Source organism: Triturus cristatus, chromosome 9 (genome assembly GCF_964204655.1).
Source record: "Triturus cristatus chromosome 9, aTriCri1.1, whole genome shotgun sequence".
Lineage (NCBI taxonomy): Eukaryota > Metazoa > Chordata > Amphibia > Caudata > Salamandridae > Triturus > Triturus cristatus.
The window spans coordinates 227,980,040-228,006,935 of record NC_140592.1 but is presented as its reverse complement, the minus strand read 5'-3'; the positions used below and the strand labels follow the sequence as shown (position 1 = coordinate 228,006,935).

At 40.4% G+C, this 26,896-nt stretch overlaps 1 protein-coding gene across 4 annotated transcripts in view; it reads left to right on the top strand.

Moving 5' to 3' along the window:
- The window catches only part of EOGT (EGF domain specific O-linked N-acetylglucosamine transferase), a 265,331-nt gene that overhangs the window by 99,950 nt on the left and 138,485 nt on the right, over positions 1–26,896 (top strand). For all 4 annotated transcript variants that reach the window (XM_085624778.1, XM_085624779.1, XM_085624777.1 and 1 more), the window contains 5 exons: positions 1,111–1,211; positions 20,673–20,781; positions 20,855–20,949; positions 21,043–21,147; positions 25,025–25,131. In XM_085624778.1, coding sequence (XP_085480904.1) covers positions 1,111–1,211; positions 20,673–20,781; positions 20,855–20,949; positions 21,043–21,147; positions 25,025–25,131 — 517 coding nt within the window. The remainder of the gene's footprint in view (positions 1–1,110; positions 1,212–20,672; positions 20,782–20,854; positions 20,950–21,042; positions 21,148–25,024; positions 25,132–26,896) is intronic.

Sequence of the window (26,896 nt, the reverse complement as noted above, 5' to 3'; positions counted from 1 at the left end):
TCGATGGGTTGTCCTTTGCATTAAGATCTGCTATGCTTTAGCAAAGAAGGATCCTCCTGTGGGGTTGCGCGCTCACTCCACTAGGGCTATGGCAGCAACCTCTGCGTCGGCACGCGGAGTCCCACTCCTTGATATCTGCCATGCGCCAACATGGGCATCTCTGCACACGTTTACCAGACACTATTGCCTGGACAATCAAGTCCGTAGGGACGGCTGTTTCGCCCGTTCGGTCCTCCAGGACTTACTCGTGTGAACTTGGTTCGCAGACCCACCTCCGGGGATGGTATTACTGGGGTATCTATTCTAAGTTAAGGAATCTACAACTAACAGTCTCTATCAGATGAACAATTTACTTACCTACGGTAACGGTGTATCTGGTAAAGACATATGTTAGTTGTAGATTCCTTACCTCCCCACCCATCCTCCCAGCTGTGTGAACTGATTTCTAGGGATAGGAACTTTTACAGGGCCCTAGTTGTGGCATACCAGTGGTCCGTGTCTTTCATGGCTCTGCGCTTCTGGCGTGGAAAGTCGTGTCAGAACTGACGTCAGCGTGCAGGGGCAGCATCTTGGTAGGCACCGCAACGTCATCCTGGCGACCTCAACAACGGACGTAGAGTTGACCGACGCCGCCTACTGACGCGCATGGTTATTGCTGAAGAAAAAATCTCCAGATCCAAACTTGCGCCTGGGGGAAAATCTACAACTAACATATGTCTCTACCAGATATATCGTTACCGAAGGTAAGTAACTTGTTCAATGGCACTAAGACATTGATGTTCCACTATTATTCCTGGGATGGCCGAATATTCATAAGAATGCTCTCAATATGTCACTGAAAGGTCACTTTTATAGTGTGATAGTCAGAACATCGCCCAGAATGCCACATAGTGTCAAAGAGGAGTCTTTATTATGCGAGGGAAAGCCCTAAAGCGGTCAAGAATGCCACAATATGCCAGGAAAATAACTCTGTTATGCAGGAAGAATCATTAAAGCCAAAAATGTATCAAGGAGGAGCTGCTACTGTGTCAGAAACAGCAGACATTTGGCAGAATATTTTAGATAACTCTTTCCTTGCAGTCATTCTCAGCTGTGTTTATTGTGTTTCAGGATCAGCTGAAGAACCTCAAGTCTTGCTGGGGTTATGAGAAGTCTTGCAATGCACAACACCAGTTTAGTTACCCTGTGTGTACACACTTGGACTCAGGATGGTAAGTTCTCATTTCTAAAATGTATACTGAAAGTTGTTGTGTACGTGGTTGCAGTTTATGGAAGTGAATGGCTCCTAACAAATAGAAGATGAGCTTGTTCACTCACTGAACAAGATGTTGGGTTTGGGGAAAACATTCTTAGTTGAAATTATATCTGTGCCAGAGAATGATTTTGGGTACATTTTCTCTCCTCAACATTTGTTAGTAACTATGTTGAACCAAGTTAATTACCAAATCTCTGATTTCTTTCGTTAGACATGTCATTGCGAGATTTAAAAAAACATTTTTATTTACCACTGGCATCATCAGATATTTCCCTGATTAAACTAGTTCTAAATGATTGACCAGCAGATCTCACATAATACATTTAGAGATAATTGGCGTACTCTCAAATAGGGGCTTTAAACACAACCCCTAACACCCATTCGTGACTGCAAAATGTGCATGTTCTAACTATAATGAAAATCACTGGAAAATATGCTTAATGCTTGAATTTGGAATTCTACCCAACATACGACCTTGGAATGGAAATGAAACATGAATTCATACAATTTTGGAAACAAAAATTGAATGTTTCTGCTGGATGTGAAATGATAGATTAGGAATGTGGACTGATGGAGGAGGACTGAGGTAGGAGGAATGATGGATGAAACATCATGGACGAGTGATAAATGATGCATAGTGTGAAGGATGATGGTGGAGGAATGATGGCTGGAATATGATGGCTGAGAAATTATGAATTATGGGTGAGAAATGATTGATGAGGAAGACAGAAAAGTAATGACAGGAGGAATGATAGATGAGCCATTAATGAGGGACGATGGATGAATGATGGTTGAGGAATCATGGGCGAGGAGTGATAAATTAGAAATGAAGGATGAGGTGTGAGAATGTCCTTACACTGAAACCTAATTTAACAGAAACAATGAATTTATATAGGCCTGCTAGATAAAACTCCATAGACGATTCCAGAAACAGTGTGCATGCATCTAAGATTGGTCTTAGAAGATGTTGGGCATATTGCACAAAGTGCACGTTAAAAAAGGGGTCCAAAGTCCATTAAAACTCTTGTTTTGGGGCAACAGCTAATTAGGACCTAATTACATCACATTTAGAAGGTAAATATTGTTTGTTTCAACAAATACCATTTTTCTGTTTGTGTGTAAATCTTTACACCATTTTTGAGAAATGTTAAACGGAATAATTAAAAAAAATGTACAATGTCTTAACATGCCAAAAAATAAAAATGAATATGATTAGTTGAAATACTATTTTCTCCCATCACCCATTTCGAAATTGTGGCCTGCCAGTGCTGGTTCATGAACTTCACGTGGAAAAAGATGCAAATTTTAGTTATTGTAACCTAGGGCATACAAACATTGTTAAGACTTGCAATTCAGAGAATAAGGGATCGGCCAGAGAGACCAGGGGCACGATTCACTGAAGATTGCTACATGAGTAGGTATAGCTTATTTTTGCAGTAAGTCAGGAGTAAGCTTACATACTTTCCTTACACCTAGAAATCAGGAGTACTACAAGGCCTAGCCACTGCAACATCTTTGTGAAACTAGTCCCAAAATACCTAGGACCTCCAGACTAGTTAATGGGCCGGGGAGCCACAACCCATACTGATTCCTCCTAGCTATAAAACTGCAGCAGGGAAAACCGCAGAAAGAAAGTACTGCCTCTTTTCTGCCCTAACAGGGAGCCGGCATCTCACTGTTGAAAGTGATTCTGGAGCCTTTCAACTACTAGTACTGTCCTTTCAGATATTGTTATTGCATGTAACTGCAATAGCCTTCATTACCTAGTAACACAGATGACATCTAAAATAGCATCACCATTGACATCTATGACATTACGAAAGCAAAATTTCCACATCAGTAGAAATGCAGGTGTTTTTTCCAGGGCTGCACTGGCCTGAATCTGATGGCTCAGAGGACTGATGCATCCACTGCAAGAATCTGTGTGTTGACCTCATGATTACAGATTTGAATTCTTGCAGGTATATTCAGCCTTTCATCTTAAGTTGGGTAACAGTAAATATCTGTTTTTCATGCCAAAGACTCCTAACTGTGGGCTTTGGTGCACAGACCTTGGGCACAAGGCATGGTCAAGGAAACGTGCGTAATGGATACAGCAAACTGCCATGCCCAGTGGACTCTGGCTGAAGAGGGACTGGGCAAAGAACATATCTGAAGGCTGCTCCTGTCACCTGAACTCTCTAAGCACGGTCAACCAGTAAAATTGGTTCTGGGGCGGGGGAACTGGGCACATGGCTAGTCTGAAAGCAGTGTGCTTAGCCAAGCAAGTGAAAAGTGAGAGTCCTGTCTGCAGATGTCTAGCAGACAATAGACAGCAGAGAAAACTAATAAGATAGCTGCTAAGATCATTGATGAAAGGTGTGCCAGAGCAGTGCATTGGAACACAAATGTAATATCATGGGTATCTCGAGTCACCACTCCACTAGCAAATACAGTGAGAGAAACTGTCATTATAGATATTTCACAACTCTTGGACCGTGGGGGACAGTAACAGAGCACTTGGCCACCTTCAAGGATCTAAAGACAACAGTGAAGTAGCACAAATAGAAATTTTGATCTAGAGAGTCATTTCCATTGTGATAGAGAAAACTACAGGACCCTCTTCAGGGGACAGATAAGAGGAATATGAAGGAGTTGCTGGAATTTCTATATCGCCTCATTGTTATGATCCAGCGGAAAAACAGCAAATTTACAAATCCTCCCTGCGTCACAGACCCGTCGTCACGCTAACTCATTCACACATGCATTCGTTGGTGGGGCCCATAACACCAACACTCATACGTCTCGCTCCGAGTCTGCACACAGGAGGAAAGAAGCGCTGGATATGTGAGGGTACCTTATTACCTATAGGGAAGGAAATTTGTTACAATATGTACATATTTACATCTGTACTTCTAGAATCCTAACCTTAACATCAAGGCACTCCACCACTTGGTCGACTGACCAATTAGTTGGACTGGTTGATGGTGATTTAGAACCAGCTAAAACACATTAAAGCTTCGGAATCTTTATTCAATGCCTTACTTAAAGAATCACAAACTCTGTTTCTGTTAGTCAATGTTTAGTTTATCTAATTACTTCGCTTTTAGTGGCATAATTAGCATTTTGGTCAACACAAAGTCCAAATTTAATTATTCAGCACAAATTTGCATGACATTTATATTGACCTATTCTTGATATCGGGGCTCTTTCTTTAACTCTGTTAGCTCTGCATCACTCAAAATCCCTTCTGGATAGAATCGTCCCAATTGAATGCAGGCCAATACTAAAACAAGTCCGAAAAGTTCTTTTGCTCACGGCACAGTCCCAAACATATCCAAAGGACCAAGCAATCGTGCAAGCAAGTCGATCACGCAAGTTTGGGACACCCCTTCTGAACGCACTAACCTTCTCTGTCTCCTACTCTACTATCCTTCTTTTAGAACACATTCTGGGAAACGTGTAACATTTACTGAATTGGGAATGTCTGTGATTGGTTAAGCCCTTTGAAGTTGCAATATGGTCCTTTATTTCGCATAGTCCTGGATTCCCAGGGAAATGGCTATGTCACTCTTTTAGCTCATACAGTTCTCATGCGAAAAGGTCCGATATATCGACATGTTGACCTCCAGTTATAGGTGGTTATTGTTCTTTCTTGTCATTCACACTGACTGAAATCTGGCAGTCCTCCACGTTCCTATCCTTGACAAGGAACACTGTGCTCTCAATTGAGGATGCCTGGAGATCTTCGGAGCCATCCGAGTCTGCGCAGTAGACATCGCGCTCACAAGATGGTGGCCACTTCCGAACTCCATTTTGAATATCATGGCCTGGTAGGCCCGAATGCCAACTTAAGCAAAACAAACATAAAACATAATTAATATACGGAAATGAAGATTCTAATGTTTAAACCCACACTAATCCCATTATATATTAGTATTTTCCTAGCTTATAGTGACAATTAAAGCAATATTACTCACCATTTTGTCCCAGCAGGAACACAAAACATCACAAAAGCAACATAAACCATGCAATTTCCATCACCACACTTTAAATTGTTAATATGCGTACCACAGTTAGTCATTAAAGTTATTCTGCCATGCAATTAGCATTTAGTCCCGCGTGTAATTCGTGTTTATGAAGGTGCACTTTGCTGGTTAGTATACCACGGCATACAGTTAATACAAGTTAATATGTCAATTGATTACGTCATTAGTATTTTCATGCAAAATAGAGAAGGTATACAAAATTTTGTTTTACCTGCTCCATCAATCCCCCCTTTGGTGATTTTTTTAATATCACCACAAATCCCACAAAATTTTGATAAATGTTTCACGGAAATGAATTCAGTTCTCTTTAAGTTTTGTTACGTCACATCATAGTTTCCCCCATCTCATCCTCTCTTGTTTTCTTACACATATTTTCTTTCCATTCTTCCAGTTCTATGTCTCCCATTTCTCTTACCTTTCTCTCTTTCTCTCTTTTCTTAGCGACTTCTCTTTTTATTTTATTTTGTAACTTTCTTCTTTTTATACATACACATCCTAACCTCAGAATTAATACTAATATTATCACACAAGTTCTGGAATTAGAATCTTACCTACAAATGAGCTACCTAATTTTATCAGAACATTTTTAATAGTAGAAAATCCTTTCCCAATCTTCTCCCAAACACTCTCAACCTCCAATTGAACAATTTCCTCATGCAAGTCCGTAATATTTCGAATATATTTCTTTAAATCATAACTCTCATCAGGAATATAAGTACAACAATGTTGTACTTTAAGCATTCCACAGACTCCTCCCTCTTTTGCCAAAATGATATCAAGGGCAAGTTGATTTTGCATTACCATGGCTCTCATGGCAACCATTTCGGTATTTAACAGCAAGAACCCTCCAGCAGTGCTTGTCGATAAGCGATCCACTACTGTAGACAATTTTCGAATTTTGTGTGCATTCAGAGATATTCCAACGGCTGGTATCAGTGCTCCGAAAATATCCCCTACAATTTCTGACCAACTTTCCCCCCTTCTACGTGTTAGTTGTCTACCTGTCTCATGCGCACCATCTTTTCCCCTTCCCACATAAAATATCTTTGGGAAGACCAGGCCTAGGTAACATGTGCCATACCAATGGTCCGGTAATCGATAATAAGCTTTGTTCCCACAGATAAAATATAATCCAGGGAATACCGGATCATTTCCTCCTTTAAATCCCCATCCTCCCATGATTCTATACGTATCATGGCATTCACTCGCACCTATAAAATAGTTATCATACACAGTTTCATTTCTTTTAATACACAATTTCCCTTTCTGAGGCCAATCTAAAGCCATAGCCGGACTGGTTTCTCCCTTCAAATGTTTTTCTCTTTCTACGTCCCAGACCGTCTTTTCTCCCTTTCCCTCAGGTATCTTCCTTTGCATCTTGATTCTCCTGTCTTCCACCATATCCAAAAAGGTCTTTTCTTCCCTCTTCAGACTACAAGTGAGATTATTCTTAAATACTGCCTCTAAAGTTAATTCTCTAGTTTCTAAGAAATATTCACCTAAAACTTTACCAGGTTTTATCTTATTCAATTCAGGAATTACAGGTACTTGTGAAAAAATGTTATCTACATCAGAGAAGTAGTATTCTAGTTTCCCTGTTTTATAAAACAAACTTGCTAATACACTACATGTTATTCCATATGTCACAGGAAGGTGGTGGTACGTAATACCTTCAGATACAGATGCAGGTAACTGCATGCAAACGTAACAGTCTCTCATATCCATAGTTTTTACATATTCATATAATAATTTTGAGAAAACGTTGTTGGAAAAATCAGTTATGGACCTATCCTTATGTAAATCAGTTGTATCTATCAGTCTAGTTGGATGAGTATCATGAATCTTTTCTATATTAGTCTTATTTTCACTATGACCCTCTATCGTTTCGAACGTTACTTTAAATGAAACTACTAAAGCTAATACACTCCACAGAAGCATTAGTAATCCTGTACAACAACAACACACCTTGCACCATCTTCGAAGGAACACACATGTAGATTTTCTACCTTCTGTGTTTGCCATTTCGGAAATGATCAGTGTCTTTTGACTTAGCCTTGTCTACTCACAACTAGTTTTGTCTGAACCCAAGGATCTGAGCGCCTACTTGGTTCCTTTCGGGTATATGTCTTACTTAGTAATTCAATTTCTCTGTAACACCTTCATGTCCCTTCAATTTGGCATTTGATCATTCTTCACTTCGTTCTCTCAGTCTTGGTTCAGAATTTCCTGAACATCCGTCTCTTCTCCGATGTCGGACAAGATAACTCTCAGGATTTCCGAATCTTTGTCTTCCTCAACCACCTCTGGTATAGTCACACCTAGACTTCCTTGGCTGTCTGCTTCCTCTTGTACTTCAGGAAGTGCCACGTATGTCCATTCTGGTGACTTATACTTCTGGTTGAGTTTCTTAGTCCGTTTTCCCTTCTCCAAGGGTGTCTGATCCGTGTCCTTTGATTTTTCTTGGCTAGACACCTCATTCACTTGTTCTGCTCTGGATGACTTTACTCATGTCAATCGATACCTTAATCTTTTTACCTTGTTTGGCCAAATTTCCTCCTTCGCTGGCCTTTTCAACTTACTTCCCCTTTCACCTCTTTCAGTTTTCCATGTTCATTTCCTCAGGACTCGACCTTCTTGTACTTCTTCTTCACTGTCTTCAGATTCGGTTCCGCCTTGACCCCTACCTTCGGTCGATTTTCTTTCCACAACTTCCTGTTCTCTATCTAATTTTGTCCCTCCTCGTGTTTCTTCCACGCAATCTTCCTGCTGACTAACTGTCCCTTCTTCTACCTGGATGTGTTGTTTCCCTACACCTCCTCGGGGGTCTTCCGCAACAATCTTACCCTTACTCTCTGTATCTAGTACTTCACCTTCTACTTCTGTGACCTCAGGTGGAATTTCTCTTGTACTTACAAATGGAGCTTCTTTATCGAGAATTTCCTGGACAGTTTCCTCAATGTTCTCTTTTGCATTCTCATGTACTTTCACTTGTTCAGTATCTGACTCTGAGCTAGTATCAGAAATCTCCAATCTCCTTCTTAAAGGCAGATTCCCTGGTGCTATAACTGGACTTGATTCCAACTCTCCCCTTTCAGGAGTTGGTCTTCTTCTTGCTTCTTCTGAATCCGACTCGGAACTGGTATCAGATTCTTCCAAGTATTCCTCTTCAGGGTTATTCACTGGACTAGGGATTCACAAGGTATGAGTCGCATGAATCCAATTCCTCACTCTGGCACATTTCACAGCCGTCGTCGTGGTCAAGATCACTTGACGTGGTTTTACCCACCGTGGGACCAGACAATTCCTTCTTCTATGCACTTTGATTCTCACCCAATCTCCTGGACTTAAATCATGAGCTGGCTTCTTTTCAAGAGTGGTGGCATCCGATCCAACCTGATGAAACACAGAAACGGAATCAGCCAACCCCTTGCAATAATCCAAAAACGAAGTCATCAGATATAGGCAGTAGTTTGTTGACAGGAATGAAAACATGTCTCATGGCCCTCCCCATAACAATTTCATGGGGACTCAGTCCAGTATTCCTATCAGCGATAGATCTAATAGTCATGAGCACTAGAGGCAAGACATCAGGCCATTTCAAACCTGTGGCCAAACACATTCTCCCAACCTATTTTTAATGGTGCCATTCACTTGCTCTACCACTCCAGAAGCCTCTGGACGATAAGCACAATGCAGTTTTTGCTGTACATTCAATGCTTCACAAATCAATTTCATAATTTCATTATATAAATGGTTCCCTCTATCTGATTCGATCGTGACTGGAAAACCAAATCTGGGAATGAATGATCTCAATAGGAGTTTTGCTACTGTAATTCCATCACTTCTTCTAGTCGGGTACGATTCCACCCAACTTGAAAATAAACAAACTACTACTAGAACATACCTCAGCCTATTGCAGGGGGGCATTTCAATGAAGTCAATTTGCATTCTGGTGAAAGGACCTCCTTCCCGTCCTATCGTCCCTAGACTCACCACTGTTTTTCTTCCTGGATTGTATTGCTGACATATAAGGCATCTCTGACACAAGCTTTCAGCTACAAGCCGAAACTTGGCATTATACCATGTCTGTTTGAAAAGTCTAATCATAGCATCCCTTCCTGCATGTGCCTGTCCATGATACATCCGTGCCATGGTAGAGACCATGCTATCAGGCATGACTGGTCTTCCATCCCGATAAACCCAAACATGGTCTGTCTCTCGGGGTGCGCATCCTGATTTTATCCACTGTTTCCTTTCCTCATCTCCTGCCTCTTCTTGTAATTGCCTCACCTCTTCCACGTGTTCACAGTGTTAGTAAAAAGTAAGGGACATGAATTCATTTCCTTTTCCCTGCCTCGATTAACTGAATTCTGGTTGCGCGCACAATATTGCGCCATGTCATTTGCAAGCTCGTTCCCAGCCGAAACGTAGTCAGCGGTCTTCGAATGGGCAGCACATTTTACTACTGCCAATTGCTTAGGCAGCTGTATCGCCTCAAGCAACTTCCCAACCACTTCAGCATTCCTTATCGGAGTTACACTCGATGTCAAGAACCCTCTTTGGTACCATATCTGCCCAAAGTCATGCACCACTCCAAAGCCATACACTATCGGTAATTACAGTGACTCTCAGATTCTTTCCCAATTTGCACGCTCTTGTTAATGCAAACAGGTCAGCAACCTGGGCTGATCTCACTCCTCTCAGGCAAGACGCTTCCACTACAGCCGCTACAGTACATACTGCATACGCTGCACTCAAAATCCCTTTGTCTGTTCTCAAACATGACCCGTCCACAAACATCACATAGTCACTTTCTTTCAGAGGCACATCTTTTATGTCAGGGCATGATTTAGTGCAAAAGTCAAGCACTTCCAGACAATCATGATCCACGTCATCCCATACTTCCACATTTTCAGCATCAGGCAACAACGTCGATGGGTTCACATTGAGACACCTCACAAGGCTCACATTTGTTGCACCTAAAATGACCTTCTCATACTTAGTTAGACGACTCTGCGTCATAAACTGGGTGCAACTCCTAGTTAAAAGGATCACCACATCATGAGGCACAAACACTCTCACAGGATATCCCATCACAATTCCTTCACTCTGTTCCAAACTCTTACAGGTAGCCGCCACAGCTTTCAAACAACCAGGTAATGCCACTGCTACAGGATCCAGTATGGCCGAAAAATATGCAATTGGTCGCCTCAATTTTCCATGTTACTGTACCATCACAGAAAGTGCACACCCATTCCTCTCGCTGCAATAGAGCTCAAACTCTTTTTCATAGTCAGGCATTCCAAAAGCTGGGGCTTCACACAAACCGTCTCTTAATTGTTTAAAAGCCTTCAACTCCTCCTTGTTCAATTCAAGGGGGTCTTTCACATCACTCTTCGTCAATCGTACCAAAGGTTTTGCAATCAGTGAAAAGTTGCTGATCCACTGACGGCAGTATCCAACCATTCCAAGAAACATTCTCACCTCTCTTTGAGTCATTGGTGCTCTCATTCCTTTGATTATCCTGATCCTATCTGCAGTCACCTTTCTCAGCCCTTTTTCAATTTTATGGCCTAAATACTGTACTTCCTTTTGGCAAAATTGTAATTTTGATGGGGATACCTTAAGTCCTCAATCCGCCAAATGATTCAGCAACGCAACAGTATCCACTACACAGGCTTCTCGAGTTCTCGATGCCACCAGTAGGTCATCCATATACTGGACTAGTACTGAGCTTTTGGGCATTTTTAAATCTTCTAGGGACTTCTTCAAAATCTTATTGAATATCGATGGACTTTCTGTATACCCCTGTGGGATTCTGCACCATGCCAATGTACGTTCGCCAAACCGGAACGCACAAATCTGTTGGCTGTCAGGGTGCAATGGGATGGAAAAGAAAGCATGACACAGATCAATGACTGTGTACCATTCTGCATCATGTGGAATCTGATATAGGATCACAGAAGGGTTTGGTACGATGGGACAACATGATACAACAATTTTATTCACTTTTCTCAGGTCTTGTACTATCCTGAAAGTTCCGTTAGGCTTTTTCAGACCCATAATTGGAGAATTGCATGGACTACTCATTATTTCTCTCAAAATACCTTGTTCAATCATCGTGTCTATTATAGGAGTTACTCCTGCAATTATCTCAGGTGTCAATTTATACTGGGGAATATTTGGGTAACTTATTCCTTCTTTTACAATAATTTTTACGGGATCTACATTTCTCATTAATCCCATGTATTCTTCCGTGAAATCCCATTCCTCGGGTCTCAACGTTTTCTTCAATTCTTGAGGCAATTCCTCTGGATCAAATACGACAAATGCCTCAGTAACCTCAGGTTCCATATTGGCCATAGTGATTTTGTATAATACATCCTCATCAGGAATCTCAAAAGCTATGCCATCAGGAGTACAGAAGATCGTACAATTCATTTTACACAACAAATCCCTCCCTAACAAATTCACAGGGCTGGTGTCGCATACGACAAAGTGGTGCATGTCAGAAAATGTCCTTATTTTAACCTTAACTGGTTCAGTAAGATACGTTTTTATCTGTCTCTTTGAGACTCCAACTACTTGGATTGTGTCATCCGAGAGAGGAAGATTTTTAACGTCAGCAGATCTAACAGTTGAACGAGTAGCACCAGTATCTACCAGGAAAGTAATATTTTCATCATTTATCTTTCCGTCCACAAACGGGCCTGTCTGGTCTACTTCCAGAGTTGTGCCAAGTACGCACTCTTCTTCCTCTCCTCGGCACCGTCAATAACTCTCTTCTGACTCACACTCATCGCGTTGCAGCCAATACTGCGAAACAGCACTAGCGCGCGGTACCTTAGTTACCTGTTCTTCGGTGTAGAATCCTGTCTCATTACTGTATCTCTGAGGGTTTACGCTCTGTGGAAAAGGTGGTTTTGGCACCTGACACTGTTGGGCAACAATCTGCTGCTTTCGCTGCGGTTGACAACTCACCTCATTCGGCACCTGTGGATTTAATGATGCATTGTCGCCATTAGCACTTGGGGGTAGTTTACACTCGGATTTCCAATGCCCTACCTTTCCGCAGTTATGACATGGCCACTTCTTTTGTGCTTCTTCTAAACTAATCTGTCCCTTTCCCTTCCCAATATTAGGTTTTTGTTTTACATGGCTCATGCCATTTGCCTGTTCAATCAGTTGGGCTTCCTGTCTTTCCGCCACCTTAGCCTGAGCCCACATGGCCTTTTCTTTTAGCTTACGTTGCTTGGCTTCAATCTCATCACTAAAATATTTTGCATGCCTCAATTCGTCGTCTATTTTTTTATTTTGCCAATCCACAGTATGCTGTTTTATCATTTCCCTTACTTCAGGTCGCAACCCATACACAAATCGATATACAAAATGACTTAAATCTTTCTCACTCAAATTTTCATCACCACTGTATTGCTTAAAAGCCAATAACATTCTCTCATAATAGGCATGTACAGATTCATTTACTTCCTGGTGAGTTCTATCAATTTTTACCCAATCAGTTTCTTTTGGAGGTACTTTATTTTTCAAGAAAGTAACTACCTGTTCGTATTTTCTCATTACTTCTGGATCAGGGGCACCTGTTTTGGGATCCCTAGGGTACTCCTGAGTGGGCCAATCTATTGTATTTTACATTCTGCCCATAAATCTGCTGGCACAATTATATCGAACAGACTATTCAAATCTACCCATAATACTTTTGATAATTTAACATACCGGCTTTTCGCGTAGTCGGGGAAAATCATTCGTAAATGATAAAATGTCCTGCCTAGTCCAAGAAACATGCACATAGCCCCCTCCTGGGATCGCCCTCATGGGACATTCAGTTACCACTGTCTCTTTTTCTCTTACTGGGAAAGCTGAAAAAGTCTTATCTGTTGCATCGTCTCGTTTCCGAAACCACCTGCTCTTCCATTTATCTACATCGCCCATTTCCTTAATTCTTTAATTTGAGTTAATCTTCCTGCGGTATTGAAATTCTCAATATCCTTTTCAGCAAAGACTACTCTGTATGGTTTCTGTAACGATTTTATTCTCTCAAAATCAATACTCATTTCACTCACCACTTCTTCCAATTTCTCATGCAAACTTCTCGCCCTCCATGTTATACTTTTACATAGAAACATTAGCTCTTCATCCTGATATGCTTTTAACTTTTCTGTTGGAATAGTCCCTACTATCAATTCTTCCCAAGTTATTTTCAATTATGCCACATCTAAAGGTCGAGGTTCGGCATCTTTTCGCTGTAGGCTCCTTAACCAATCACTTAGTTCATCAGAAGTGGGACCTACAGGGATTATTTCATTCCTTACTCGCTCTAGACTCTTCTCTGGGGATTCTGGTGCCGATTCTGTTGTCATCAGTTTTTTACTTGCTGGACTTTGATTTATTGGCAAATTTTTAGGAGTACTTAACCCAGAAGTTCCTACCAATCTTCCCCATGGATTTTCTCCTGAATCCCTTTTTCCCGTCTCAATTTGTTTCTTACTATTGTAAGGAATCGTTAGACAATGCTCGCTGTCTTTCTGCTTATCAAAGACAGGCATCACTGGTCTTATCGTTGCAGGAACAGTTACGGCTTCCATATTTTTGGTTAATTCCCTAATCTTTTCAGTTAATTCCAGCCCATTCAGCTGAATTTTCATTTGCCATCCTAACTTGCTGTGTAATTTCAGATTCCCTAAAGGGATTATTTTTCCCTAAATCAGGGGGCGTTGGCTCAAAAGTCTTGTTTCATGGTGCTTCTTTTACTGGCGCACTTGGCGTCAGCAACGTGGAATTTGGTTGGTACGGGGGAGGATTTTTATAAAACATGTCCTCGAGTACATCATCCTCCGACTCATTCACACCATACTTGTAACCTTCTGGCCCTGTATTGTTTCTCTTCTCTGTACACTTTCTACTACTAGTCTCTTCAGCATTTCTCATAGGGAACATCCCATCAGCCATGTTTGCACTCCGCCATCTCCTCATCCTGTCATCATGACTTTCCTGTCCACACGGTCTCCCAAACATGTATTTATACCTTTCGCCACTCCGCTGTCGCTCCCTTTCATACATCTCATCTTCCCATTCAGTTAAAGCTACAAACTGAGTAGGTCTAGGTTTCGGTTCTAATCTCATCATCCTTTCTCTTAAATCTCGTAATACCGCTAAACTAAAGGAGCCATTTTCTGGAAATGCTAATACTCCATCTTCTTTGGTATACTTTGCCTAATTATCTAACCAAATACATGTATGGTACCCATATTTCGCCACCATAAAGGATGCGGGCGATTTCGGTGGGGGAAGTATCTGTCCTTCCCTAGTCACAATTGGCTTATCCTTTTTAAAGAAGTTCTTGATTTTTCCAAACCGTGATTTATTCTCTTTCTCTGGTGGATCGTAATACATCATTTTCCTTATCCTGTATCGCTAGATTTCTTCTACAACTATTCTGTGGTCTTATCTAATCGTAGCGCTACTCACACTAACGATCCAATCCAGAGCGTTTACGTCACCCTGTAATTCTCCAATCCCAGCGCGACTAACACTAACGCACCAATCCGGAGAGTTTACGTCACCCTGTAATTCTCCAATCCCAGTGCGACTCACACTAACGCACAATCCGTGAAACCCTCGTCTCTTAATGGCTGGCCAATCCCAGCGCGGTCTTTCTGACATCAGCTTTTCTTGCTTCTCCTGCTTCCGCTGACCCCTCCTTTACAAATTTATCGGCAACCTTTCTCTACGTTCACTCAAATCTGTTAGTAACGACATAAAAACACCACCATTGTCCTCTTCACTAAACCAAAGAAATAGTTTTGACCTTTTACCCAAGAATTCTGTATTTCTCGAAAGCAGCGCTTACCTCTGCCCTTCCACAGAATTATTCCGTTCGCCAACAAAGTAGCACTTCCCTCTACTTTACCCTTCTAACAAGCAAATGTTCACCGTTTCTCTGGGGATAAAACACATGTGGAGACTACAATGCTCCTGAGAAATAAGGCCAGAGTTTCACGAGAAAACCGAGTGCTATTTCACTCGCACACATTCATACGGAAAATGTAGTCCATTTGCACAAGAATTCTGTATTTCCAGTAGGCAGCGCTTACCTCTACCCTACCACAGAATTATTCAGTTTCGCCGATAAAGTAGCACTTCCCTCTACCTTACCCTTCCTACAAGTTTTGGGGAGACCTGTTACCTTTCCAGGGATAAGAGTAATCATAGCTCACAATCTGCTCCTGTTCTTAAGGCTGAAATTTCACAGGTGGCCTTCGCTATCCATACACCACTTTCACACAGAAAATATCCCTACCGATAACACACGACGATGTTACCAAGTCGAACCCAGACAATGCGTCGTGTGACTCCAATCGTCACACGTTTTCCCTGTGTAACTACAGGGCAACAAGACAATACACTGTGTGACTTCACTTGCCACACATTTTCCCCGTGTACCTACAGGGCTTCCAACTTCCTACATCCCGTAAGTCTTCAAAACAACATAGAACACAACGCGATTCAACACAAAATGTTAGAACCTAAATCAACAATCAATCACTCAATCAATCATCAATAATCACCAAACCAATCCAATAAAACCATCAATCTTCTACCAGGAAAACTGATCCAGCAGAAAAACGGCAAATTTACAGATCCTCCCTGCGTCACAGACCCGTCGTCACGCTAACTCATTCACACAGCATTGGTTGGTGGGGCCCATAACACCAACACTCATACGTCTCGCTCCGAGTCTGCACACAGTAGGAAAGGAGCGCTGAACATGTGGGGGTACCTTATTACCTATAGGGAAGGAAATTCGTTACAATATGTACATATTTACATCTGTACTTCTAGAATCCTAACCTTAACATCAAGGTCGACGGACCAATTAGTTGGACTGGTTGTTGGTGATTTTTAACCAGCTAAAACACATTAAAGCTTCGGAATCTTTATTCAATGCCTTATTTAAAGAATCACAAACTCTGTTTCTGTTAGTCAATGTTTAGTTTATCTAATTACTTCGCTTTCAGTGGCATAATTAGCATTTCGGTCAACACAAAGTCCAAATTTAATTATTCAGCACAAATTTGCATGACATTTATATTTACCTATTCTTGATATCGGGGCTCTTTCTCTAACTCTGTTAGCTCTGCATCACTCAAAATCCCTTCTGGATAGAATCGTCCCAATCGAATGCAGGCCAATACTAAAACAAGTCCGACAAGTTATTTTTCTCAGCACGGCACAGTCCCAAAGATATCCAAAGGACCAAGCAATCGTGCAAGCAAGTCGATCACGCAAGTTCGGGACACCCCTCCTGAACGCACTAACCTTCTCTGTCTCCTACTCTACTATCCTTCTTTTATAATAAATTCTGGGAAACGTGTAACATGTACTGAATTGGAAATGTCTGTGATTGGTTAAGCCCTTTAAAGTTGCAATATGGTCCTTTATTTCGCATAGTCCTGGGTTCCCAGGGAAATGGTTATGTCACTCTTTTAGCTCATACAGTTCTTATGCGAAAAGGTCTGATGTATCGACATGTTGACCTCCAGTTATAGGTGGTTATTGTTCTTTCTTGTCATTCACACTGACTGAAATCTGGCAGTCCTCCACGTTCCTATCCTTGACAAGGAACACTGTGCTCTCAATTGAGGATGCCTGGAGATCTTCGGAGCCATCCGAGTCTGCGCAGTAGACATCGCGCTCACAAGACGGTGGCCACTTCCGAACCCCATTTTGAATATCATGGCCTGGTAGGCCCGAATGCCAACTTAAGCAAAACACACATAAACCATAATTAATATACGGAAATGAAGATTCTAATGTTTAAACCCACACTAATCCCATTATATATTAGTATTTTCCTAGCTTATAGTGACAATTAAACAATAATACTCACCATTTTGTCCCAGCAGGAACGCAAAACATCACAAAAGCAATCTAAATCATGCAATTTCTATCACCACACCTTCTATTGTTAATGTGCGTACCACTGTCATTAAAGTTATTCTGCCATGCAATTAGCATTTAGTCCCGCGTGTAATTCGTGTTTATCATGGTGCACTTTGTTGGTTAGTATACCACGGCATACAGTTAATACAGGTAAATATGTCAATTGATTACGTCATTAGTATTTTCATGCAAAATAGAGAAGGTATACAATATTTTGTTTTACCTGCTCCGTCAGTTACTAATAAGAAGCTGCCTAAAACATTCTGGTGTACTATGCCCACAGAACACCCAAAGTCAACGTCTGGTACGGTACCTAAGATGAAGCTTATGTGACTCAAATGCTACAGGGGCAGAAAGATTTTTGAGTTAGTTGCATTGGCAAGGCGAACTGTCATTAATTGGGCACTGATGTCTTTATCCCCTCTAACCTTGAAGTCAAACATCATCACTGCCTGGAAACCTTTGATTTCATCATGTATTAGCTATGAGAGTGGAGTATTGCATATGAAGAGTATAATCCTTGACCTGGAGTGGTTGATGAGCACATGAGACTTTCTTGGATTCTAGGGGACCAGGAGCATTTCCGCAAATGGAATTGCTGAGTAAAAATCGATTTTATATTGAATAAAGTACACTCTACCACACCTAATAAGGATATTGAACGTCATAGAGTAACGAGGCTTCATTACCTTTAAGAGGTCATGGAACTCTGAAGTGACTTGCACTATCCTTTTCACGTATGAGATGGGGTATTTATTTTCTTATAATACATTGTCAATCTTAAATCGAAAATCTTAGATCCTTCATCTCATGCGCCTTCATATGAAGTAGATAGTATGGCTGATATATGTGAAATAAATGTAGAAAATGTGGTGTGAATATAAAAATACCAATATGCAGCTAGAAATTTGTCTAAACATATTACACACAGTTTAATGTAAGTCAATTTAAAATAACAGGTATAGTTTACATCTGTGATATAACTTGCAGAGAGAGTCCTGGTTTCACGTAATTAAATCTGTGCAAAACATGCTGCTATAAATTTCTCCGAACCGCTAATTTACTGCTCATTGGAGGGAAAAGCTAGTACTTGTCTTCATTATTTACAGCTGCAACTCTGTTGTTACCTGCTTTCATGGTGTCTACTGGCTCTCATTGCAAATATTTTAATGTCATAGCTCAACTGCAATAAGCTAGTGTAGTAGAATAGCTATTTTGTTTTCTTATTACAAATGATCTGTGATGTCAAAAAAGACTGTTATAAAAACATTATAGAGATGTTTTTAAGCATATTGCATTAGTTAAGTTGCTCAAAGTAGGCATCTGTTTTCAGACAGACAATCTGTTGTTACCTTTTCACTGTACTTAAGAAACTTTATTAACTTGATTCTTCCCCTTTTGGTTTTCCAGAGTAGTGTTCTCCCCTTGGTTCAGCTCTGAGTACGAGAATATGGGGATGGTGATAGTTTTATTGTGCCATATTTCTTCCTCCATTTTTGCTGGCAGTATAGCTGCACCCCCCCCCCCCCTCCCACACACACACACCTTGTACCAGTTGCAAGGCTGTATGCACAGTTTCGGGGAAAAGAGTGTCATCTGGCCCTCTAAGAAATGTGCACATGGGCTCCATGGTGCCCCTAAAGTGAGCAGGGGACCACCTACATTTTTAAATGCTGTTTGAGGGCTACAGGCAATGCAGCAGCCCCTCCAGAAGATGGTCACATTGATGGTTGTCCTAACTCTTGTCGGAGGGTATTTGCCCCCAGGAGAAGTTTCTGATGTTTCCAAGCACTCTTAAAGCTTGTGCATTTGCACATAGGCTCTGGAGTGAGGGGGCCTCTGTTGGTCGGTCATAAAGCTCCTGTGGTAGCAAGTTAGAAGTAAGAGAAAGACTTATACTTTCAATATATGTGCAAACTGCTTAATTGAACATGATAAAATTATTAATTAAATGTTTTATGTTTCATGAAGGTTATTATAAGAGGCTACCATCCATAGTGAATTTAATGGTGTTGCATTTGTTTTATATGATCTATTTCTGCTTTTTATTAATTTGGTGACACCCTAACAAATCCAGTAGGCCTGCCTTTCGATAAGGACACCCCTTGTATTGCATCTAGTATATATGAGGCTACTGTGGTCTTGGGGTTCAAGGCTTGCTAGGGGTGTGAGATATTAGGAGGGTATCACCATAGGTATTTCCATCTGTCTATGTGTGGATATTTGTAAATGAATGTGTAGTATTCAGTAGTGTATGTAAATGTTTTCCTTTTAATAAGAAAAAGCACTGACAGGACAATGATTTATTGAGTGTCGTTTGTTGCACCTCAGCGAAATGGGGTCCTAGCCCGTACCGGTGAACTAGGGTATTAGCCCTCACAACTTCCCCTGAGGCCTTGAACTCCTCTGCCTGGAGAGAGTGAAGTGCTACAATGGGGCACTTGGTCCCCAATAAACTGAATGTTGCAGACTTACTGCTTGTGAAGGACTTGCATCCTTCATAACTAATAACCCACTTTCTTGCAAATATCATGAGTTGTCTAACAAACAAAAAAGAGTTGCCTATTGACCGTTTGAGAGAGCATGTTGGTGTGATTTTGGATTTTTTTTATGACACACTACATAAAAGCATTCTATGAATTGTGTATTTGTATTTAATATCATCAGTCATATCATCAGCTGTGGTTAAATTATTTCCTCACATCTTGCAAGAGCTTTCAGTGCATTCTCTGTTCAGTTCTTTAAGCAAGTTTAATTTGTTATTTTCATGTTTAGTTTGCTTTTTTGGTTCTGAAATTTATTTTTTAGCCTTTTTAATGTTTTTCTTCAAATATAAGTTTGTTCTCTATTGAAATTTCTTATTTAATTATATATTTCTTTTGACAATTTTAAATCACTTTTTCTGTTTTGAAATACTATTTACATCATATTTACCCTAAAAGATTGGTAAGCAACTGATGTCTAATGTGATGCAATTGTGTGATTTTTACAACACGCACAACATTTTATTATGAGTATAACTATTAGTATACCTATATAGTATATCTTGTATCATAAGTGTTAACTTTCTTTTCCTCAGAATTCAGTAGGTAAATCTTCAATCATTTGGTTTGGATCTCATGGCTAAGTAGCTATTATATAGTCAGTGTATACTTATCTGCAGTTCCCAGTACTTAATAGTTATTTTTCCTGTTATAGGACTAATGACAGTTCTATCTTGCTCAAGCAAACTTCAGAATTGCAGAGCAACAAACTTGTACTTGGATTTAAGTTTGCAAAAAATATTTTTTAAATTCTTTCCTTCGATGTGGATCAATGCATTTGTTTTTTAACCTATGTATTTTGGTTTTGATGTCATGGCTATTATGTAGTCAGTTTATGCTTATTCTGTAGTTTCTAGTACTTAATATTTATTTTTCCTGTTATAGGGCCAATGACATTGAGACTGCTCGGCAAGTGTTCTGGAAACAAGCTGATTTTGGCTATGTGAAAGCAAGATTGGATGAAATGCAGATTCTGTGCAAACCTATGTCAAGTGTAGGTAAAAAAATATGCTTAATTGTAATCTTTGACAGGACTTTTATCATTTTAAAAACAATTTTTGTTTCAGGGGGATTCTATGCTATCTTGTTCAAGCAACCTTCAGAATTGCAGAGCAACAAACTTGTACTTGGATTTAAGATCTCCAAAAAGAAGCAGCGAAAGGTTAAATCAGCATTCAGTTTGCATAACATTTTTGTTTAATTCATCCCTGCAATATGTAATAAATGCATTTGTTTTATTGTCTATGTATTTTAGATTTAAAGAAGATTTGTTCCAAAGTGGTGAAGTTGGTGGGCACTGCAACCTTGATGTTCAAGGGCTGATGGCTCAAAATCAACGTAAAAGCCCTCTGCAATCTTGGTACGGTTTAATTTTCCAAAACTGAAGCACTTAACCCTTCTTATCACTGTAAACTAGAAGAGGTTGACTATGAAGGTGTTCATCCTGCTTTGAGGGAACAAAATGTGGCCTACTTCTCCCGGATGAAATTCAATGATGCACGCCCCTGCATCCAAACAGTAAATGTATGGACTGCTCAACAGTATATATTGTATATATCAAAGGCAGTAGCACTGCGATCTTCTTCCACACGGACAGCATTAGTGCTATTTTTCTATTAAACACAGTAGTAGTACAGCAGAGATAACAGCAGTGTGTGTTGCTGAGGAGACATGGAACCCTTAACAGTGTATTCTTGAGGGGGGGGGTGGGAATGTTGGCCTTCTCTGGGGTTCTGCTAGCCCCAACAATATATGGAGTATGGAGAGTGTTGGCAGGGGCCTGCTGCTGGTGCCTCTGTCATCCCTCAAAACTCCTCCGCAAACCTAAGGGCCTTTGGGCAGGCCTTCCATCCCCTTGGACCTCTTCAGGTAACCCACTGTAACCCTCTCCTGGCCACGGTAAGGTTTTCAGCTGGCACTCAGTTACCCTCAGCTGGACGTTAGGATGACTATCAACTTGTCATCGCCCATCATGTGGATGCCTCAGGATCCCTTAGCTGGCATTCATATTACGTCCACCATCCCTCATAGACCCTCAGCCAACCCTAAGCTATTTATCAGCCAACCTGAGATTTATTTTTAGTCCCTAAACACCCTCAGGCAGTCTTCAAGGACTAATAACCTGAAACCCTCCCTTGGAATTTGGATCCTCCATTGGCTCTCAGTCATCCTCATTTGACCCTAAGACTCACACTACAGACACTGAGACCCACTCTGCTGTCATTTAGAATCTGTAAACCCCTCTACTTGTCTCTGCTATCCCACAGATACCATTATTCTTTCCTGAGCCTTCTGTAAGTCACCTAGTATTACTCCATGCTGCATTCTGTAGACATCAATACCTACAGTGCACTGTCCTTAAGCAATATTGACCCACTGCACTTCATTGTAGGGTCCACAGCGTGACGCACTGCATGTTAAAGATTCTAATCTATCTTACCTCATTGAATTGTAGGCATGGTAGTCAACATTAATGGACTGCATCCTGAAGCTCTAACCACCACATTGCACTACATGTTAGAGAGACATGACACACTGCATAAGATTCTACAGAGAAAAATCCACCCTATTGTAATATATCCCAAGACCTGCAAGCCACCACCTAGACCTGCATCCCATAGAGTAACCCACGACATGGTACTGCTTCCTAGTTACTGTACTCTACAATACTGCACTACAACCCACTGACTCTGAACCACCGCACTCCACTGCATTCTACGTACAGTTCGGCACTGCACAGTACTGCCATTTAGGGGCACTAGTCCCCTCATCTGCATCCTAAGAATTCTTACTCACTGGACTGACCTCTAGGGTCACTAAACCATCACAATAAATTACATGCAGAGACAATAAAGTGTCACTATACATGCCACCTAGGGACACTTAGATATAACTTTTGAGAGAAACTAGGGGCGCTAAATACACAACACTGCCATTTAAAGGAATTACCTCCTACACTACATCCTATGGACTGTAAAAAAATCCCCGCCAATGACAAACTGGATGAGTTTAGCCAGAATCAAATCCATCATACAGTGCAAAGTAAGACTTTATCTGTAATATTTACATTAAATCAGACCCCCAAATTAAGCGTTGCTGTTTAAATATATCTGGCAACATAATGGAACACAGAGTCCCATGCAATCTGACTCTTTCTATCACAATCATGATAAACCCTACTTGGTGTTCTCCATCTTCAACCTTTTTTACTTAGTACTTGTGCTCTGTGTCCCTCCTGCATCATTTTGAAAGGTTGCTCCTTCTCCAAACTTCAGCTCAAAGTCAATGAAGCAGAAACTGATGATATGGAAAGGAACCCTCCAGGGAAAGACTGTCCATTTGGAAGATGTAAACAAAATTGAGAAAGAAAAAGTGAAGGGTTCTTTCTTGACTGGATTATAGTTTTTCCTGCTAGACCGGTCCTAATATTGATATTTTCAAAGTCACACATCAGTTAATTTAAGAGTAAGTGTGGGTATGAAGTATGGAGATCATTTTTCACTGGAGACTTTGGGTTTACCAAAACATCCAGATTCATTGAAGCAAAGAACATTTACAAAACGTGAGTGCTACAGAAATATATTTTTACACTAGATTGCAAGACCACAAACCTCTACCACACATCACAACCTGTAATAAATACTTAGAAACAAATGCTCTGCCTACTTCAATCCATTAATCAGTTTTAAACCTAGTTAAGATAATTATTGTCTTTAGAAATGCACACTGAAATTTTATGAGTCTTTTGAAGCAGGGTATGTTAATTGAACATCCGTGGCAGAATATACTCCCATGTACTTATGTACATTACATTTGTCCATAGACTTCCTGCCTATGGTCTCAGTTACTTAAATCAGTCAAGCCTCTTACTTTTTTGTGTGAAGAAGAGATAAGAAAGTGCTTTCCATTTGAATGACAATGTGCATTGATTTGATTTGATGAACTCTTGGATGGGCAACCATGATTTATAGTAAGGTCGACTACATTGTCGTGACCTTATACCAGCTTATGATAACATTTGCTTTACTTTTTCCACTTTATAATCAAAGAGGAAAGGGGGAGTGAGAGACTAATTTTAGTCTTGATGCTCTCTATTTGCGGATAGTATCTAACAGTGTATAAAACTGATTTTCATGAAGGCAGAGATGCACTGATGGAAGTGAGCTTGTATCACAGAGCTCATCACGCAAGCTGATCTGAAAGATGTTAAGGCCGAACTGTTTTGAGACACTTTTAACTTGAACTGAACATTTTTAGCAACCGCTGCAAATGATTGTATGGAAGGTCATGATTCTGGTAAAAATGTACATAGTACATCCAAACTGGCTAATCATATTCTTTTTATTAAGTAAGGGATAGTGCTTAGTGTTGTCTCGTATCCATGTCTGCCAGCTATGTCAGACAGGTGATTAGATGACTATTCTTTAATTACATGGCCTGGGTTAACGTTTGGCTCAAACTTAAGTAATGTCTGGTCTCCTAATGGAAGGGAATCTGTCTTATTGTAATGATTAGTTTAGAGGCCTTTAGATGTGGTTCAGGCCACCAATAAGTGGGACTAAGAGTGACACAAGTTCTTTCAGGGGTTTGTGAATGAGTGGGGAATTTGGGCTGGTGGGGTTTGCTCTGTCATATCTGCTTTCAAGTCATACCTGAATCTGTAATAAAAAGGTTGAGCTCTACTTGACGACACAGCTTGTTACAGAGTTTGTTCGCCTAGGTCTTGACTCTTTTATCCTTCTTATTACTTCCATCTTGTCTTGTGTTGGAAACTAGCATGATTTTCTATGATCTCTTGTGTCCTGGAAAATGCCCGATTTTGGTGGGAACTGGAACCTATTTCACCGAGCTTTGCATAAGAAGCAGAGGATTTTGTAGAGAATCAGAGTCAGTAAGAAATTATGGGTCTGGTGAGTTCTAAACCATGATCTTTATGAAGAACAGGCAGACTTTTCAAAATTGTCCCCCCATGGATTTTGTTGAATGTCTCCCATCTCTTTTAACTTCTGTTCTTTGCCTGAGTCAATCAAGCTTTTGGTCTAATCTTTATGCTTAGCTGGTGAATGTATTGCATGTTGAACTGTTGCAGAATGTGTCTAAACCAATATAAAAGCACTTCAGATGCCTTTTTTCTTTTGTTTTGTGGTTGGGATGAGGCTTCTAGCAAAGTTACGAGATACTTAAATCCAGTCTCACTATTTCAATAATAACACCTTGATGTAATTAAATAATCACAGGTTTGCAGAGCTTCAGGCATATACGTCCCTGAACTTTACACCCATAGAAGATGGAAAATGTGACCTCATTGTTGAAAAGCCAACTATTTTTATGAAGTTAGATGCAGGTAAGCAATATATTTATGTCTCATTATATATAGTAAAATTGGACTGAATTTTATCTACAGGCACATTTCTTCTGTATTAAAGAACAGCACCAGGGAACGAAAAAGTAAATAATCCTTAAGTATCAAATGGATGGATAGTTTCAAGGAGGATCCTTGTAACATAATTAAAAGAAGGGCCTGTAACCCAAATAGCCCATGTTCTTGTTTATTATGTTGCTAATAGTAGAACTTTCTAAACCATATTTAGTGATGAAAGTCGTGACTTTTCCATGAAAATGGTAGTAATCTGATATTCATACCGGTAGTTCCCCTTATCTTGGGTTGATTTTTCATTGTTATTAACATTATATTTACTCTAGGAATATGTTGATGAATCATGTTCCCTTAGGTAGGGCCAGAGCAACAACTCTGCAAGACATGTGCTACTTAGAGTGTGAGGATTCTGCTAGGCCAGTGACATGCTGGTGCCAGTTCCACCTAAAGCACCACAGCTCTGTTGGTGGAGTCAGTTAGCCTTGTAAAGTAATAACAGTAATAAATGAGCCTTTCTGCTTTGTAAGTACCTCATGTTCAGTGAAGAGATTTTGGGAAACTAAATTGTGTCCAAGCCTAGCACTGTAGTTGGAAATTAATGTCATCAAGCTCCTTGCATTCACTCAACCATTCTCTCTGCATCACATCAGTCCTACCTGCTGTCAGTCCTTAGCCGGTATGCAGGATTTCATACTGTCAGGGTCATTTATTTGGACCCTGGGAGCTCGCCTATGACCATATAATTACTGGGTTTACTTCTCATTGCAGTGCTCCCCTTGCAGAATATGTGTCTCTACCAAGTTAAGCCATGGGTCAGGAACTTCAGCCCCTGGAAAACAGTAACCAAACAGTCCGACTGTTTCATTTGATGCTTATAGAAAGGATTAGCAAAATCCACTACACACATTACGGACTTCTTATAATAATGCACCACAGTGTTCACATTTGAAATAGCTATATCCCCTAAAAAAAGCACTGGCTTTTCCTCCTTTAGCAAAATGCTTCTAGGTGGGGTGCAGCTTGGCGAGAAGCCTTTAATTTTAATCTTGATGTTATGTGAGGTAAATTAGCAGCGAATACCGAGGGATCCTGCCCCCCCATATGTTTTTTAAAACTTATTTTCATGACAGGGCACTAAGTTCCAGAGTCCTAAAATGGTTTCCATCGCATCTTTGTTGATGTGGTGGAAGTCAATACAAATTTATCTCAAGATCTGTTGGCTCCACAGATCCTCTGCTGCGTGATATATACATACATTTTAAACCTTAATTTCTCTAAAACTACTGAACAGATTTACACGAAATCACAAAAAGCACGCTTTCTGGACCCAAGATCTAGCTTTCTGCCAAATGTGGTGTAATTCTAGTCAGTGTTTTTTGCAGCATCGCCGTACAAGTTTTGTATGGGAAAATTAATATCTATCTAGCTCATCCAAACAATGTTATTCCATGTAACATAAGAGTTCCACTCATAAGTGGAGATAATTCTATTTTATTCAAATAAGTTGGCAGAAGTGACATTCTAGTTAGGTGGAAATTTCAGTGACAACAAACATTTCAAATTCAAAAGGCCACAGAAATTCACCAGTTATATCTCAAGTAACCAGAACTTGTCCTCTAAAGTCTCCATAACTTGTGCCTTTGCATTTCACAGTTTTGTCATCGATATAATCAATGGGTTATAGAACGTGTGATAAGTGATGTAATATTTGGGGTAATTAGCTATGCATGGC